General features: G+C 41.4%; 3 protein-coding genes across 4 annotated transcripts; 1 reads left to right on the forward strand and 2 right to left on the reverse strand.

Annotated features, from left to right (window-relative positions):
* Positions 1-763: 763 nt before the first annotated feature.
* On the reverse strand, positions 764-4,409 carry LOC135607406 (mitochondrial import inner membrane translocase subunit Tim13-like). Its single transcript, XM_065099203.1, has 2 exons — positions 4,219-4,409; positions 764-1,089 (listed from the first exon to the last, which is right to left on the reverse strand). Exons 1-2 carry the CDS (start codon positions 4,336-4,338, stop codon positions 940-942), a joined length of 270 nt encoding a protein of 89 aa, XP_064955275.1. The 5' UTR covers positions 4,339-4,409; the 3' UTR covers positions 764-939.
* Positions 4,410-6,889: 2,480 nt separating this feature from the next.
* Positions 6,890-7,720, forward strand: LOC135607529 (B3 domain-containing transcription factor NGA1-like). Its single transcript, XM_065099467.1, has one exon. It carries the CDS (start codon positions 6,890-6,892, stop codon positions 7,718-7,720), a length of 831 nt encoding a protein of 276 aa, XP_064955539.1.
* Positions 7,721-11,661: 3,941 nt separating this feature from the next.
* On the reverse strand, positions 11,662-15,074 carry LOC103973093 (protein NTM1-like 9). Of its 2 annotated transcripts, none has more exons than XM_009387564.3 (7): positions 14,641-15,074; positions 14,236-14,522; positions 13,494-13,838; positions 13,055-13,411; positions 12,312-12,971; positions 12,140-12,230; positions 11,662-12,022 (listed from the first exon to the last, which is right to left on the reverse strand). In XM_009387564.3, the coding sequence occupies exons 1-7, from the start codon at positions 14,807-14,809 to the stop codon at positions 11,790-11,792; spliced, it is 2,142 nt and encodes a 713-aa protein (XP_009385839.2). In that variant the 5' UTR covers positions 14,810-15,074; the 3' UTR covers positions 11,662-11,789. The 2 variants fall into 2 exon arrangements, with proteins under 2 accessions (XP_009385839.2, XP_009385838.2); XM_009387563.3 differs by having other exon boundaries at positions 11,662-12,028; positions 14,641-15,073.
* Positions 15,075-16,165: the final 1,091 nt, after the last annotated feature.

Below are 16,165 nucleotides of genomic sequence, written 5' to 3' on the forward strand. Positions count from 1 at the left end.
ACACAATTTGAGGCAAAACCAAGAGAGCGATTAATATGAGGCAAACACAGACCGTGGCACCATGGACGTGCAGATATCTTCTCAAAACCTAATTGTTCCAACGTGTCACCGACTATCAATCTTTGTTTCGACAGATCTATCACAACACTGACAATTACTGCTGCTAAGCATCTAAGAACAGACAATGTAGCTCAATTCGCCCCCAGACGACGAGAAAGAAATTTGATCAAACGTTTTCCCTAAACCGATCAAGAAAAGAGGAAGAAGAACAGATTGCTGCAAGAATTATTAACATCAAAACGTTAAACTCCATGGACTGCCACGAAACGCAAACGAAAATTAATCGGAAGTGATTCCGCGTTGTGAAGACTCATCTTAACCACGGAAAGAAGGTGAGAGCGCTTGGTTCGGATCTCCTCGGTCTCTCTGTGAAGCCCCAAAAAGGAAGGACTGTTTTGTGTGGGAACGAGCCGATCCAAGAGAGAACGGTGGATTCCGCGATGGCGATTCGTGGCTTTATTCCACGTCCCTTCGATGCGTTACCAATCAAATTTACCCGCCTCATGACTGGAGAGAAACCCATGTCGGTCCCACGCGGTCGTTAACAGCACTCTCCGGTATCCATTCGCCTCCCATCATCAGAGTGAACAAGTAGTTAAAGATGGGGCCCAAATTTTCCACCCAGGACCAACAATAACAAGTTCACTATCACTTTACGTCAGAACCAAGATATCCATTTCACAGAATAAAATTCCTATCCAGATAAGAAAAAGCACTATTCGATGTAGATAAAATTGGCCGAATCTAATGCAAGAAATGTTCAAGAATTATAGTCCAAACTGGCATATCAAAGTAGGTAAAATCTGTTTATAATCATCAAGGCATCTCTTCATCATTTTCATCATCTCTTCTAGTAACTCAGAACTCGAGTCCCGGAAACTAGTGGGGGGAGCTGAACAGAGATCGGCTTATTATTCCAGTAGCTTCAATGTATCGATCGATGCACCTAGAGATGCAACTGCTTTCACTCCCGCTGATGCTCGTACCCGGTTTTGTTATGCACTTTGCAAAACACTTGCTTCCCACAGTCTGCATAACCGAAAAGAGTGGAACATGTAAGCAGCAAGAAGGTAACCAAGTACCATCAGTAACATTGACCAATAACATAGGTATCAAACATTGACCCTATCACATGAACAAGTGCAAAAAGAATGGAGAACCATGAATGAAAATTTTAAACCATCGCCACTGTCATCTATTTCATTTTCCATTAATATGACACTGCATATGGCACAATTCTCAAAATTGAGGAAGTTCCTGAAGTCAAAATGGAGTTTACATCAGTAAATATATACCACAGGCATAATCAAGAAGGCCACCGATTGAGTCATAAACATGCAACAGCAACGAAAAAAAATCCAAAGTTCCATCAACAGGTCAACCACATTTCCACCTATCCTGTGAGGTGGTTTTAATTATTGCACTGAAGACAGTAGCTTAGATCTGCCAACAAGCATGTGTTCAGCGTACAGAGATGAAAAGATGACAAGACGTGTGCAGAATATGACTTCATTTATGAACAAAAAATACATGGGACAGGATGACATTTTCTCCCTTTTTTTAAAGAGAGAGGTGTGCATATCTTAAAAAAGACAAGGCCAATGTGTTTAGCAGAGAGGTTCAACGAAGTGCCATTGCTAATTAATTAGCAAACCAGTCAGCTAATTCTTAATTCATTTCTCCTAGTTCCATTAAAATACCTGAAAATCATAATTAAAACTCTGAACTCCGGAAGTGGATAAATTACTTCAACAGGACCTATCAGATGATGCTACTTGTAGTAGCCACCATAATGCGGTTAACAACAAGTTAAACAGTGTCTTACAAAACATAATATTTCTGCATCAAATCATGATAAATTCAGCAGAGTGACCAAAAAATTCAGCAGGTTCATTCCACACCTTCAACATCTGATATTACATATCTACAACCTGACTGCTATTTTCTGCTCACTTATATATAAGACATTACCAGTACAGAATTTCGCAGCATATAAAATTTGAAATGATAGCAATCAGTACATAAGTCATGACATCAATAAGCAAGAAACTTGCAAATTTGCAATGCCCAAGAAGAAGAAGAAAACCTTAACAAAATATAATAGTTATTGGTTCGAGGAAGAAGATGCAACTTAATTCTTGCAAGCTGGATCTAACAAATTTGAAGCTCTACCTAATTTTTTCTAGGGATTTATAGTGAATTCTGGTGATGGTTCTTTAACCTGCACCACAATTGGGCAACTAAACCATTCTTTGGAAAATCAGACTGAAATTCTTTAAATATGTTGCAACAAACAACTTCATTTGGGATCAGCATATCCAATCCAAGCAATTCTGACTAATTCAGTTGATCTCAGTCAATATGTTTGATCCTGGGCTAATTAATAGATACTATGCAGTTATAATCGATTTTAGTAACCTCCGAAGGATATTGATTGATTCAGGCACATTCTTAACCAAGCCCAATAACTCCTAATCAATCCAGCAGACTGAGGCAACCTTACCCATTATCATAAATTGTCACTAATTCTCATCTACTGATCCACGAAAACCAACCCTCCAAATTCTGTATCACTCATGAATCTGTCATAATCTTTTGAACCTTGATCCAGAAACATCAAGCAGGTTCCGTCATTTGCATCACAAAAGCAAGGTAATTAATCTGTCAACTGTTCCCTATTCTGTTTGTAATGCTTTCATTACCAGCAAATGTGACTTATGCCAACCCTTTGTTAATTATGATTGTCAAAAAATGTGTTGGGGTTCTCAAATTGTTCTTATGCTAGTGGACGATTCATGCCGCACACAAGTTGTTTTATATTTTAAATAAATTTCTTTTATTATGTGTTCCTGTGCAACTTACTAAAACATTGTTATTAAAATGTCACAGCTTAAAAATACAGAATTATTGCCTGTTTAATTCAAATGACATGTGACAATTGACAACATCAAAACATAGTAGTTGAAGAACATGTGGCAACTTTACAATAAAATGACCAAAGGATGTATAGAAACTTCACAATATAGTAAAAATGCATACTGACCTCTGAAAGTGCTCTACATCAAGTTCATGTCAAAGCATGTCAACTTTGCAATAAATTTATCTTGCACGTTTTCACATAGTTTAATTCAATCTAGAAACAAAAAAGTAAAAGTTTTGTCTGGCCCTGATCGAAAGAGGCATAAAGCCTTGTTTTTCTGAACATAGGCATCCCTATTAACAAATAATGCCATTATTTCTAATTCATTCTTGAGCTTTCTTGGGCATTCAAGTAATATTGAGACCTTAGACACAGAAGGCATATGTGACATCAATCTGTATGCAGCAAAATTTGTTTTGAGTCATTATCAAGCAATTGAGGAACTGTTAATAAACTATATTCTTTCAGTAATCCCTTTGGAATCATGTATCTCCAAGTTAAATCTTGGTCCATCAGATGATTATAGTCCAAGGAATGTCTTGTAACTTTGATTCCATTGGGTTAAATGATTTACGATAAAAAATTTGAACACATTGTTTAGTTGTATATCCATTTGCTTTTCTGCAACCCCAAGGAGCAGAATCATCCTCAATTCCTAATAATTTTTGGTGATTGAAGAAAAACAATATGTCTATCTCTTGATTGACTCAAATTAACAATACATGTGCATTATATTCAAGAGGTCAACTATTCCAGCACTAGACATCTAAATGACTTTCTAGAAATCCTGCTGAGATCGGATTGAAACATATTAATATCAAAGATTATTACAAGATTCAAGAAACACTAACAATCAGATCACACAAAAATGCGATATCAAAACTTTCACATAGATCACACAAAAATGTGATATCAACACTTTCACAGCCACTACAGAACAGAACAGTTAACTCCACACACTGGAGAAGGCACCCCACTTCAATTCCAGAATGCTATTTTTTCCCTCATGTATGCAATTGTTTATAAGCAAACTAAAGTCAAATGCAAGCAAATTCAACTCTTTCATGATTCTTTGCTGATCCCACCAAATACATCTTAAACTCAACCCATCCACAAAAATCATCGTCCAACAAGATTTTTGGTACAGTAATTTCTACCAATTAATAGTTCACATAACAATTTCTCAAGAAACGATGCATCCAAACATTCAAGAAAAGCAGGAGACAAAAAATAGGGACCTCGAGGAACTCCTTGGCGTAGGCCTGAGCAAGCTGGGTCTTGATCTGCTCCATCATGGCCTCAGCAGACGGACCCGACGACGCCCCGCTCGACGGTGCGGAGGACCCAAAAGGATCCATTCCTATACAATCCTTCCTCCACCTGGTAATGGCCGAAGCAGAGGCGGGTAAGAGGAGTAGAGCAATCGAAATGGAAACCCTAACCCCCCAAATAAAGACCGCATCGTCGGCACTTTACGGTACGTATTCTTGCGGAATACGTATACGGCTACCTCACGAGACTACGAGCCATAGGGTGAGACGGCCCATATAGACCCAACATGTAGGCCCAACTCATCAGCTCAAGTCCCATATCGGCCCAAAATAGAAGCCCAATTTATGAAGCTGAAGCCCAATATCTTATTATAATTCACGAGGAAAACTTTGAGTATATGTCTCGTAATATTTTGAAACCGAAAATCAAAAGGAATAATATAGAAAGTAGATAAGACTAATATTGATTTATAAGAGTTTGGTAAATATATTATTATTAATTTTAGATTAAATATTTTGAATAATAATTTATGTCAAACGAAGTGAATATGTTAATTAATCCATCGGCTCATGCATTTGGTATCGATGGAATCAAATGACTCATCACGATGCATTAAGATTTGGCCTAAGCTATGCTTATCTTCAAAAGATAAGATCAAGGACTCATACACATCGCAGTGCTTGAGTCAAAAGTATTAGTTGAGGAAAGAAAACAAGACACAGAAATATATGATATGGAAATCCAAAGTGTAATACAGTGACAGGCTATCTTATACACATTCTTTACTCATTACCCTAATGATTACTCCAATTCGTACAAAAGTAGTTCAGGTCTCTCATTCACTGATGAACAGCCAACAGTAGTACATTTCTACGGCTTTCACATCGGTAAAGATCACAACGCCTTCTTGTCTGAGCCCTTGCATTGCCTCTGAGAGCAGTCACTGTAGGTTGTGAAGCTTAACATGGCTTGGTTTCTGTCGTTCTAATGTGTAAGAAGGGAAGAAACGAGCGGCGCAACAAACTGGAACAAGCCAAGGGAGGGGGGACTACAGTGGTCCAAGGTCTAATATCGTCCAAAGATAAGTGATGACAGAGATCAAGACAAGTGAGAGAGGGTAGGCAAGGTCTCTCTCTCTCTCTCTCAACCTCTCTCTCTCTCTCTCTTCAAGCTTCATGGCCATCCCCCACCTGGTTCATAGGGTTCACAAGTCTTGGCACTACAATGATCTTTCTCTTTCATGGCAGAAACGAGGAGGTGTATGAGATGGAAGGGACAAACTATGAGCTTTGTCATGGACATGCCTATCAGCTGGGAAGACTGAGATAACAAAGAGGTGTTTGTTTAATGGGGACATGTGGATTATTGATCATTGTACAGATTGTATGGACATGTGGATTACACCAAGAACTCGACATGAAGAAGTTTGAGCAGCATCTTCAAGTGAAGTTTCAAGAAGAAGTTGGGGTTGGGGAAAAAGGAATGGACATTAAATGAGAGGTTTATGGGTTTTGTGCTCCAACTGTGGAGAAGCCTTAAACGATGGAGAAAGAAACGATAAATATTCGTAATATCTGCAATTAAGATTTGTGGTCTATCACATTTCTTCCATTATTTTTTCATTTGCGCTTTTTATTTTTATTTTTTACTCTTTCAATAATCTAAGAAAGTATATTAGAATTATTATACAAGTTGATAAGCATCAACTTATGATATCATTACGTACATGATTTCTTTTTCTCTTTTCTTTCGATTACATAATGCCTGTAAGAATTGCATGTCCTATTATTGCGTGTTCTTCTCCACTCCACTTCTTATCTTGGATAGAGGGTCACAGTACCAAACCCCATGCGCCCAAAAAGTCAAAAGGCACCCCCGAAAAACCACAGCAAAGCTACAAGAGACCACTGCTGCTGCTCCGTATCTATTCCTGCCTGCTCCGGATCTATTCCTGCCACCATAACTAATCTCTCTCTCTCTCTCTGATCTATCTTATCATCTGCTGATCAGACTCTGCTGTTCTCTCTGCTGAGCGTCCTCTGAGTTTACATGTGATGGTAGATAAGACATCCTTGTAGACACCATATAAACAAGACCATATGGTCATGTCCTGCTACTTAAACTAGTTTTGCGTGGCCTCCCCATTTGTCTTGCTTTGCCGGATGAACCCCGAGCTGATGCTGTCACCATCCAAAGAGACCTGCATATGGTGATGAGTATGCCCTCGGATGATGAGACTATGCAGGGTTGTTCATGGTCCCCTTTTCTTCTCTCTCCCTCTCTCTCTTTCTTATCATCTCAGATGCTCTTGGCCTTCTTCTTTTCTCACCGTTTTCCTCTTCTTTCTTTTTCCTCAGCCTCTTTCCATCTTGACCAGGCTGATGCTGCTAAATTCACCCACCTTCTTTAGGCAGGCTGCTAGGGTAGCATGTTAGGCAGATCGAGGAAGCCTCTCTCTCTCTCTCTCTCTCTCTTTAGGGGTCAGTAGCACACAGATTCATCTCTGAGCCTCCGCTGATCTATCTTTTTTGGAGTCAGCCCTATCATATCAGGAAACAAAAGGAAAGAGAAGGCTCAGCATATAGGAGATCAGGCCTAGCTAGTTTTGTGGTTCTTTCAAAGAAGGTCAGCTAGCTAATGGAGGGATTTGGAGTAGAGACTCCCTCTTCTTCCTCTTTCTTGTGGATCCCATCGGTGGCGGAGCTTGTACGACGAGCGCCGGCCCGACTTCTGGACCGTGAGCACATGTTTGACAAGGTGGTAACGCCCAGCGACGTCGGCAAGCTGAACCGCCTTGTGATCCCGAAGCAGCACGCGGAGAGGTTCTTCCCCTTGGAGCCGGCTTTTGCGGACAAGGGCCTCGTGCTGTTCTTCGAGGACGGCGCCGGCAAGCAATGGTGCTTCCGCTACTCCTACTGGAGCAGCAGCCAGAGCTACGTCATAACCAAGGGGTGGTGCCGCTTCGTCAAGGAGAAGCAGCTCGATGCCGGCGACACCGTGTCGTTCTTCCGCGCTCGCTCCGGAGAGGCCGGCCAGCGTCGACGCCTCTTCATTGACCTGCAGCGCCGCAGGCACCGCCCTCGGCCAGTAGGACATCAGGGCGTCCTCATAGCTTCCACGGCGCCGCCCCTGCGCGGGAGCTGGCTGCCGCACTTCTACTACGGATCGGTGGTGCCCCCGCAGCATGTTGGAGCGCAAGCTGCCGCAGGTAGAGCCGACATGGGGTCCATGCCCGCGGTTTTGGACTCGGTGCCGGTGGTCCTCGCCGCTGCTGAGCCAAAGCGGATCAGGCTGTTCGGAGTAAACCTAGAGTGCCCAGAGACGGAGGACAGAAAGAACTCTCCATTGCTGCCTCCTTGTCAGTGGAGGACTGAAAGTGATGAGTCCACCGACATCTCCACAGAGAGGAGGCAGACCTCCATGCACTCCCACTTCGGGTGCAGTGACAGGGAAGAAGGAAGAAGATGAAGAGACCCTGATCATATCCTTTCTACTTCTCATCTGCCACCATCACATCTTCCTCAGTAGAAATAAGCCTCAGTATTTGGCCAGTCTTTTGATTTCCTGAAACATGGCTACTAAATTGAAGACCTCGTGATGTGTTAGATGAGAGAGAGAAGAAGGGAGGGATGTCATTTCTGTATTTGATTTGTTCATCTGAAACTTTTTGATTCAATTGTACATGATGATGCATCTTCTGCTTCACTCTCCAACTTACCACCTTCCTCTATAATTCTTCCTCCCTAAACCTCAATTCTTGTGTGATTCTGCGATCTGTTTTCTTGTTCTTGGCAGGTTTCTTGCAGCCTGATTGCCTTACAGACCATTGCCCAAGGAGTACTATCAGTGGCATGCCAGGTTAGATCTCTCATAGAGAAACCCTCAGGCCTTGTGAAAATTTGGATCCATTGGGAAGCCTTAATTGTTATAAACATGTTGCATTATTTATGCACCAACATGCATGGTCAAATATCTTGATTTCTTTTTACTATGTTAGATATGGATTGTAAAGATAATGGATATATATACAGTACAATTTTTCTCCTTTCCTTTTTTTTTTGTTTATATTGCTGCAATTGGCAACTCCTAAAGATTTCTTGTAGAATATTAGACTCTTTCCTTTATCTGTGTAGTGCTTTCTTGCAAAAGAGACTAGCATTTAATGTTTAATGCATTTCAAACAATAACTGGTTTGCTGTTGTGAGATATGAATTAAACATACATAATACACTTAATACTGCATATGAATGCAATCTTACATAGGCTCATATGCACATGTTTGAATATCTCAATTATGCATGTTGATATTGTAGGAACAAGGAATATGCTTACCAATTGCTACCATATTTGAGTATACATTTAAGCATGTCAGAGACTCATTCATTATTATCCTCCAATTTTTTATGAGAGCATAATTTGATTCCCTATCTTTTCCATATAATGTAATTGGCATATTTATCAGCAAATAAGTTTCTTTGATCTATAACTAGTAATACTTTTCAATTATCATGAACTAACTCAAGCAAATGAACATATATATATATACACACACACACACACACACAAATATACATGTATATATACTTGGAAGAATTACATTACAAAGAATAATTTACACTAATTTAGAGCCATCTATGATAGGAAAAATAGCCCCAAGCACTTTCACTTGTTATTTTGGTAGCAGGAAAAACTGTAGTAGTACTTTTAGTGAGGCTTACTAATATGTTTTATTGAGTATTAGACAAGACTCTTTCTTTGGACAACTGGAAAGAACCTTATATATCCCTTTTGTGATTATTCAGTTCATTTTCTATATTTGATATTTTGCCTGCATCAGGTAATTATTTGCAATTGGATCAACCCCTATGAATTATGACAGGTTTAGGAGCTTTTGCAAGCAAGTGTAAGCTACTTTGCTTTTGTTTGCCTTAAAGCTACTTAATTATCTGATTATTATTTGTATGTAGCTTCTACTAACCTATATGCTTAATGCAATTATAAACATATTATATCTAAGGCCTATGGAAACTATGATATCATGCAAAATCATAGTCTTAAATACTGCAACTTTCTTAGATCTAATAAGCATTGCTAGGTATTCCATCAATCCAACTCTACTTAAATGAGAGAAAACACCAAATTTATTGAACCATATAGGATAGATACAATATCTCTATGTGATTTCTTGAGATGATAACTGAAACTTCTTGAGATGTGAGGCAAAGTCTGCATTTTTTGGACAATTGATTAGGCCACAAAGAATGTGAATGTGCCACTGAATGTTCTTTCATGTTGTTGGAGAAAATGGAGTCATTAGCATGTATAGGGTGGAAGAATGAACTACAGTATTCATCACAGCATGATCCTCCTGATCCATGGAGATCCACTATGCATCTTGAAGATTGTTCTTTGCTTATCTAGCAGTATCAAAAATCCATATGTTGATCAACATCTCAATCTCTCAAACTAATGTCAAGGTTTAGGCCATACAAATTTAGGAGGTCAAAGAGCACTAACTGTAGATTTAATCTTATAGACCCTCAGCTTTTTGCTTGCTATGTGGTGCATCAGATCATAGCAACAATCGTCATATCATGTTAATACTTGCATCCATGTCAACTATGACCACTACTGCTGGTCTCATCATGTTATACTTACTAATCCCCAGTCATGCCATCTGAGAAAGTTCTGGTGCTGCATACTCTTGTCATCTGAATTGTCTTTGATGCATATGAGGATGGAGAAAATGGAAGATTGGAATTGGTTTCTGTAGAGAGAGAGAGAGAGAGAGAGAGAGAGAGAGAGAGAGAGAGACATTGGCTTTGTTGCTCATCACTAACTCTGTGGTGCAATGGCTACAACGCACAAGTGAAATTGACATGCATGGTCATTGATTATTTTCTGCATATGTTTTCTGCAGGAGGAAGAAGAAGATGCAAGGGTGGCTTTCATCCTTGTCACTGTGCAGTGGCCAAAAAGAAGGTAGGCAGAGAGTTAGGGCATCTCAGGAACAAAGGAAAGGATTGTTTCTGTGCAGTGAGTCCGCCTTTATATCGCATGCTTGCATGAGCTCCATGAACGCGGCTATAGCAGCTGTAGCTCTCCTTGAATCTAAATTGTCATCATATATCTTCTCATAATATCGTACGAAGATTAGTCGACCAGCATAGTATGCACAGAAAGAACAATAACATCCGTGATGAGTTAGGCCTGAAAGTTCTTTTACTGAATCATAAAGCTTGAAGAATGTTGGAGAACATTCTGTGCTTACTGTGGTTTGTTGTGATGGCTTAATGTTTAGGATTTGATGAGGAAACTTATTGGTTCAGATTTAACCAAATTATTAGGTTATAATTATTTCATCAAGTAAGGTGGATACTAAATTAGTATTGGGGGACACATAAATCATTATTGAAATATGTCTCAATATTTCAAGTTAACAATAATATACACATCAAACCCTTATAAATCAATCTAAATCTTTGTCCATCTTTAATGTGAGATTGATTAGGGTTTTTGGTGCTAGAGGATGCAAATGAAGATTTAATAATACTTTATCAAAAAATAAAAAAAGAATATTTGAATGATTTTTGTGTAACTAAAGATATTGCATTATACAAAATACTTACTCTAAATAATCGAAGAACATTCATGGATTCAAAACACAAAACAAAACAAAAACAAAGCATTGTTTCTTATCACGGGCTGGAAATACTACTTATGTGTGCATGCATTTGCGCTATTGGCTTCTGGAGGAGTTGTTGCATGTCAACAGCAAGGCTGCTGCTGAAGGGCGAGCCATCGGCAGTGGAAAGCATATGATGGAGAAAGAGTTGCTCGCGCCACCTCAGAGTCTCCAACAACGTGATTTCTTTCTTTCTTTCTTTTCCTGCATGCGACCTCCGTCGAGAGGAGAAGAGAGACACCGGGCATTCTTGCACTGAATCATCCGGTGGCGTGGCTATCTGCTCCACCGGTAACTAATAAAAGTGTGTTAGGAATCAGTCGCCATCTATTACGACCTCCCATTTAACCCCACGTTGGAAATAAAAGATGACTTGATATGGATGCTTCAGGATCCTCGATGAACCTAATAATCTCGAGGAAGGGAAATAGGAAATTTTGGTGAGAATGAGATGCCGTACGTGGTAAGGACCATCAGGTAGGTCGGGATAATAACATATGCACCTCGAAACAACAAGAGGCATCAGTTTCAGAGAGCTGCTACACTCGCTGCCCAAGTCTTGCTAGAGGCACGGCACTCGCAAGAGGTAGGAGGCATTTTGAAGCCATTCATAATAGAAGGATCAGAATGGTTGCCGAGTTTATCCATTTAACTTGGATCTACTCGAGCAATACTATCTCCAACCGTGTAGCATTTGATTAGCCAGCGAGGGAATACAACACTGTGATGAACAAGCTAGAAAAAGGTTAGCATAAACAAACTAGGATGATACAAACTGAACACCACAAGGGTGCAATTTTACATGACCAGACCAAGCAAAACCTATGTAATAACAACTATGCAGCTGCTGCCTTATAGCTGAACACTAAGAGGGCTCATGCACCTCCGTATTCCAAAACACAGCAGCAAAAGTACCACTGAGAGAACCAAATACATCATATAAACTATGACCGAATGGCCTCTAGATGCTTTTGGACATGAGGGCGAGTGTTTATGCATATTCTCACTGTCGCTTGTCGATTTTGTTCTCAACCTGAGCACAGAGTCCGGCATTTGGTACTCACTTGAACCACTTGGTTTTTCATCTGTATCTAATACCAAAAAAAAGAAAAAAAAAATATATATATATATATAGTTAGCAGGAGTCTATCAACTGAACCGGAATGCAATAAGAAGAAAGCATCAATTCTGATCTTCTTTACCAAGTATGGATGATTGGTCCAGCTTGTCTGGTAAGGCAGGCACAGCACTCTCCTCTCCTTCAGAAATGTTGTCGCCCACGTGTTCTTCCACCTGCAGATAATAGTGTTTGGATTGTAATTAAAGACGGATAAGCCAGCCATTTCCTTATGCATAATGACAAAGATTCCTCACCTCTGTTCTGCCTGATCTGATCCCATAGTCACTACTGATACTTGGTTCATGATCAAAACCTGATTGAAGTTCATAACACCAAGTGACATTTGTTGATGTTTCGCCCTGCTGTGCGAATAACTCATTTGGAGATTGCTGATCCCTGATCTTAAGTCCAGTCTCCACAGGACCATCTCTGTTTCTCATGGTATTCTTCTTGGAAGTTGCTTCCTCCATGGTACCCAAGATATCTCCTTTTGCTTTTGTCGTTGATGCTTCGTCTTCATCATTACTCCTACTGAGAGGTTCAGCAAACGGCACCTTCAAAATTGAGGATTGCAAACGAATCCTTCTCGCTGCAGTGCCCTGAACAAAGAAATTGTCTGAATTTGGCTGAACAGGCTGCATTTGATGACTCACAATCTTGATTCCAGTCCCCTCAGAATCATCCTTACTATCTGATACTGTTTTCTGGTTATTCAATTCCCACATTCCATTAAACAAATCTTGCAACAAGTCTGCACCAGAATCAATGGAATACATATCTGTTCCAGTAATGTCATAAGGTAGCAGAGTTGCATTTTCGTATAGAGTGCTCAATTGGGTTGGCAGAAGAGATGAATCGGTTGGCAGAAGAGATGATCCGCAGAACCACTCGGAAGCTTCCAAACCTGCACCACCCTGAATTACAAAAGGAAATGACAAATTAGGGATTATACTGGTTCTTTGATACAGGTCACAGATTATGATGTAAGCATCCTTACCTGCGGTAAACCTGGTTCAGTTTCTATATCACTGCTTGTGCCGCTATCCTTGCATGATGCTGAGTCCCACAAACTGGGTTTTAGCAAATTTCCAGCAACTGAATCTTTTGAAAAGATTGATGCACCAGAAGAAAGATCGTCAGGATTGAGTGCTGAAATTAAGAATTCGTTCAGAAGGTCTTCATCACCATTATCAACCGGAAGGGATCCTATCTGAAATTCCTGGTTTTCATTGCCCATGCAAGTATAGTTTGTGTCCGGTAGTTCTATGGAACTGATGTTGGGAAAAACATCACGATCTATTTGCTCATTCCCTGGGTCAAAAAACTTGGCTAAGGCATCCTGTAGAGGATCAGCCTGCAATTTTGTGTATTACCTTGAGCGACGAGAAAATAAGACAAGAAAAAGTAAAACTTACAAATAGTCATTTCAACCGCACCTTTTCTCCCACTTCAATCTCTTCATCAGGTGAATCCAGTTTGCAATAACTCCTCCCAGGTTTTACGGATGAACAGTCAACTTTATCAACCATTCGTCTCTTGATACCAGCGGGCTGCTTATGAACAGAATCAGACGAGGATTTTGGCTCTTCCTTCAAGTCTGACTTTGGAGAGTCATTCAACAGAGTCTCAGTGTCATCCATCACATCTGCTTCATGCTGTGTATCACCAGGAGAGGACTTAATTGGGCTCGGAGAGAAACCATTTGTCTCCATTTCATCTGCCTTCGAGGTTGAAATCCTCTCTTCTGGCTTTCTGAATAAGCGATAAATAACATAACCACCCTGCACAAATGAAAATACTGTAAATACACAGAAAAAAAAGGCACTAATGATAGATCAGGAACAACCTAATAAATTCGAACTTGAGCTATGTCCAAATGGACTATTAAGTCCAACATATCACTCGCAATAAACTTCCCAATATTTTTTGTTGATAGCACCTTCTCGCTGCCACTGATGAACCCGTATACCGTAGATCCCTCAAAAAGGAACTACGTTACAGCTGCAGCAATTTGCCTAATAGAAATCAAGCATATTTACATAGCACCTCAATGGCAGCTCAAGAAAAAGACTCTTTTTCTCGACATAAGAATCAATCTTGCTCTATCTCATAGCGTAAAAAAGATGGCAACGACTCTCTGATCAGGCACGGTCTATGTAGGAGCAAGGGAATCCCTACCTGATCGCCAGACTCGAACTCGGGCTCAGTAGTTCGGTACTCGTGCATAATCCAGTGGGTTCGGACGCCCTTGGGAGCTCGCCCGCGATGAAAAACCAGCGTCTTCTTCATGCCGATAATGGTACTCTTCGCCGCGGAAGACTTGGACCGTATGATCCGGTCCTTCCCCGTGGCCTTCCAGTAACCAGCCTCAGTAGCTCGGTTGGACCGATGGCCGTTCGGGTACTTGCGATCCTTGGGCGCAAAGAAGAACCACTCAGGATCGTCCGACTTAATAACGGATTTATCTGCATCGGAACGCCCACCAAACTCGATCATAAACCACACCAAGATCTCCACTTGTACCACAAATGTTCCCACCACAAACAAACGAACGAACAAGAACCGGGAGAAAGAGGGTAGTACCAGGAAGATCCCACGGTTCACACTTGCAGACATCGATCTCGGGGATGACCTCCATCTGGGACCTGATCCGGCCAGTGATCTTGGGCTTGAGGTAGTAATTAACCAGCTCCTCATCCGTGGGCTGGAATCGGAACCCCAAGGGGAGCGAATCCAGGGCAATTAACGTCATCGCGTCAATCTCTTTTTTTGTTTCCCTCGGTACCTACCCAAAGATTACCACCGTTGTAGATGGAATTAAGATCTCTTTGGCGTCAAATCTCGCATGAGTGAAGGAGGAATCGATGGATCTCCAAGAACCCTACACGAGTTAGGGCGATTGATCACTCCAATCCCTCTAGGGTTGGGGGTTTGGCCAAAAAGAAGCTTCTTTGGTGGAGCGGCCGAGAGCGAGATAGAGATACGGTCAGAGGCGTAGAGAGAGAAAGACACAGAGAGCAGCCGTTGGCCTCACGTTCCACTTAAATCCTCAGGATATACCTGTCCCCGATATCTTGAGAAAATTACGATATATGCCAGTATATCCTCTCTTTCACGAAAATACCCTTTCCTCCTCGTGCAAATAACCCCGGCAGCGAAGAATCGTGGTGGGCGTTCTGGTAAATTCAATCGGAAAAGGCTCTGTGAGGACGCGGTGTCCTCTTACGACCAACCGAGTCGCGACACGTAAGATGGTCGGCGCCGCGGGCCCACAGCTTGCAGGACCTGTATTCGATTGAGGGGCTACGCGGGACGCACAACCGTCCGATGAAGAGCCGACGATCAATAAGGTGTCCACGATTCGAAACACCATATATGTATTTACTTTCCCTGCTCGATATCGCTCATCCAATCGCGTGCCTTCCTCGTGAGGTTGGTGCGCCCCGGGCAACTGGAGGTGTTCCGGGCAGCTGTTCGAAGGCACCAAAGGTTTCTCCAGTTGGCGAAGCCAATTAGGTCCTTCCTTCCTTAAAGCTCATCACAGTGCAGTGCTCGGAAACAGAGAGAATAATGAGGGGGGCTGGGAAAAAGAAGGCAGTGTGGTGGGGAGGGGTTACGTGAATGGAAAAGATGGCAGAGACGCCACCAATCTCTCACGATGGGGAGAAAAAGAAAGCCTCGGTTGGCTCGAGGCTGCTTTTCACTCCACCATTTGCAGATCTGAGGCTGCAAACACAGAGGGTAAAAGGAAGCATTTCGGTGCACCTCTTCGATTTTGCTTGCAACTCCAATTTCGGGTAAATCGACATATGTATTGTTTATTAAAGGACCTATTTCTGGTGATTTATCGTGTGGTTATGAACAACTGAGATGCCCTGAGGGGAAGAACAGATGTTTCTGGTTGGTGTGTTTGCCGTGCTAAGGAGTTGGAGTTACTGACTTAAAGACCGGCTTTTGGTAAAGCATTCTGCTGCCATGGGATTCTGTCCTCGTCTGTGTCGGAAGACACACACCACCTTTAGCATCCATTGCAGCAGGAAAAGATGCCACCATGTTTCCTTCGTTTTCCATCATGGAAATGCATATAGCTTCCAGTTTTCAAAACATA

This window comes from Musa acuminata, chromosome BXJ2-3, assembly GCF_036884655.1.
Source record: "Musa acuminata AAA Group cultivar baxijiao chromosome BXJ2-3, Cavendish_Baxijiao_AAA, whole genome shotgun sequence".
NCBI lineage: Eukaryota > Viridiplantae > Streptophyta > Magnoliopsida > Zingiberales > Musaceae > Musa > Musa acuminata.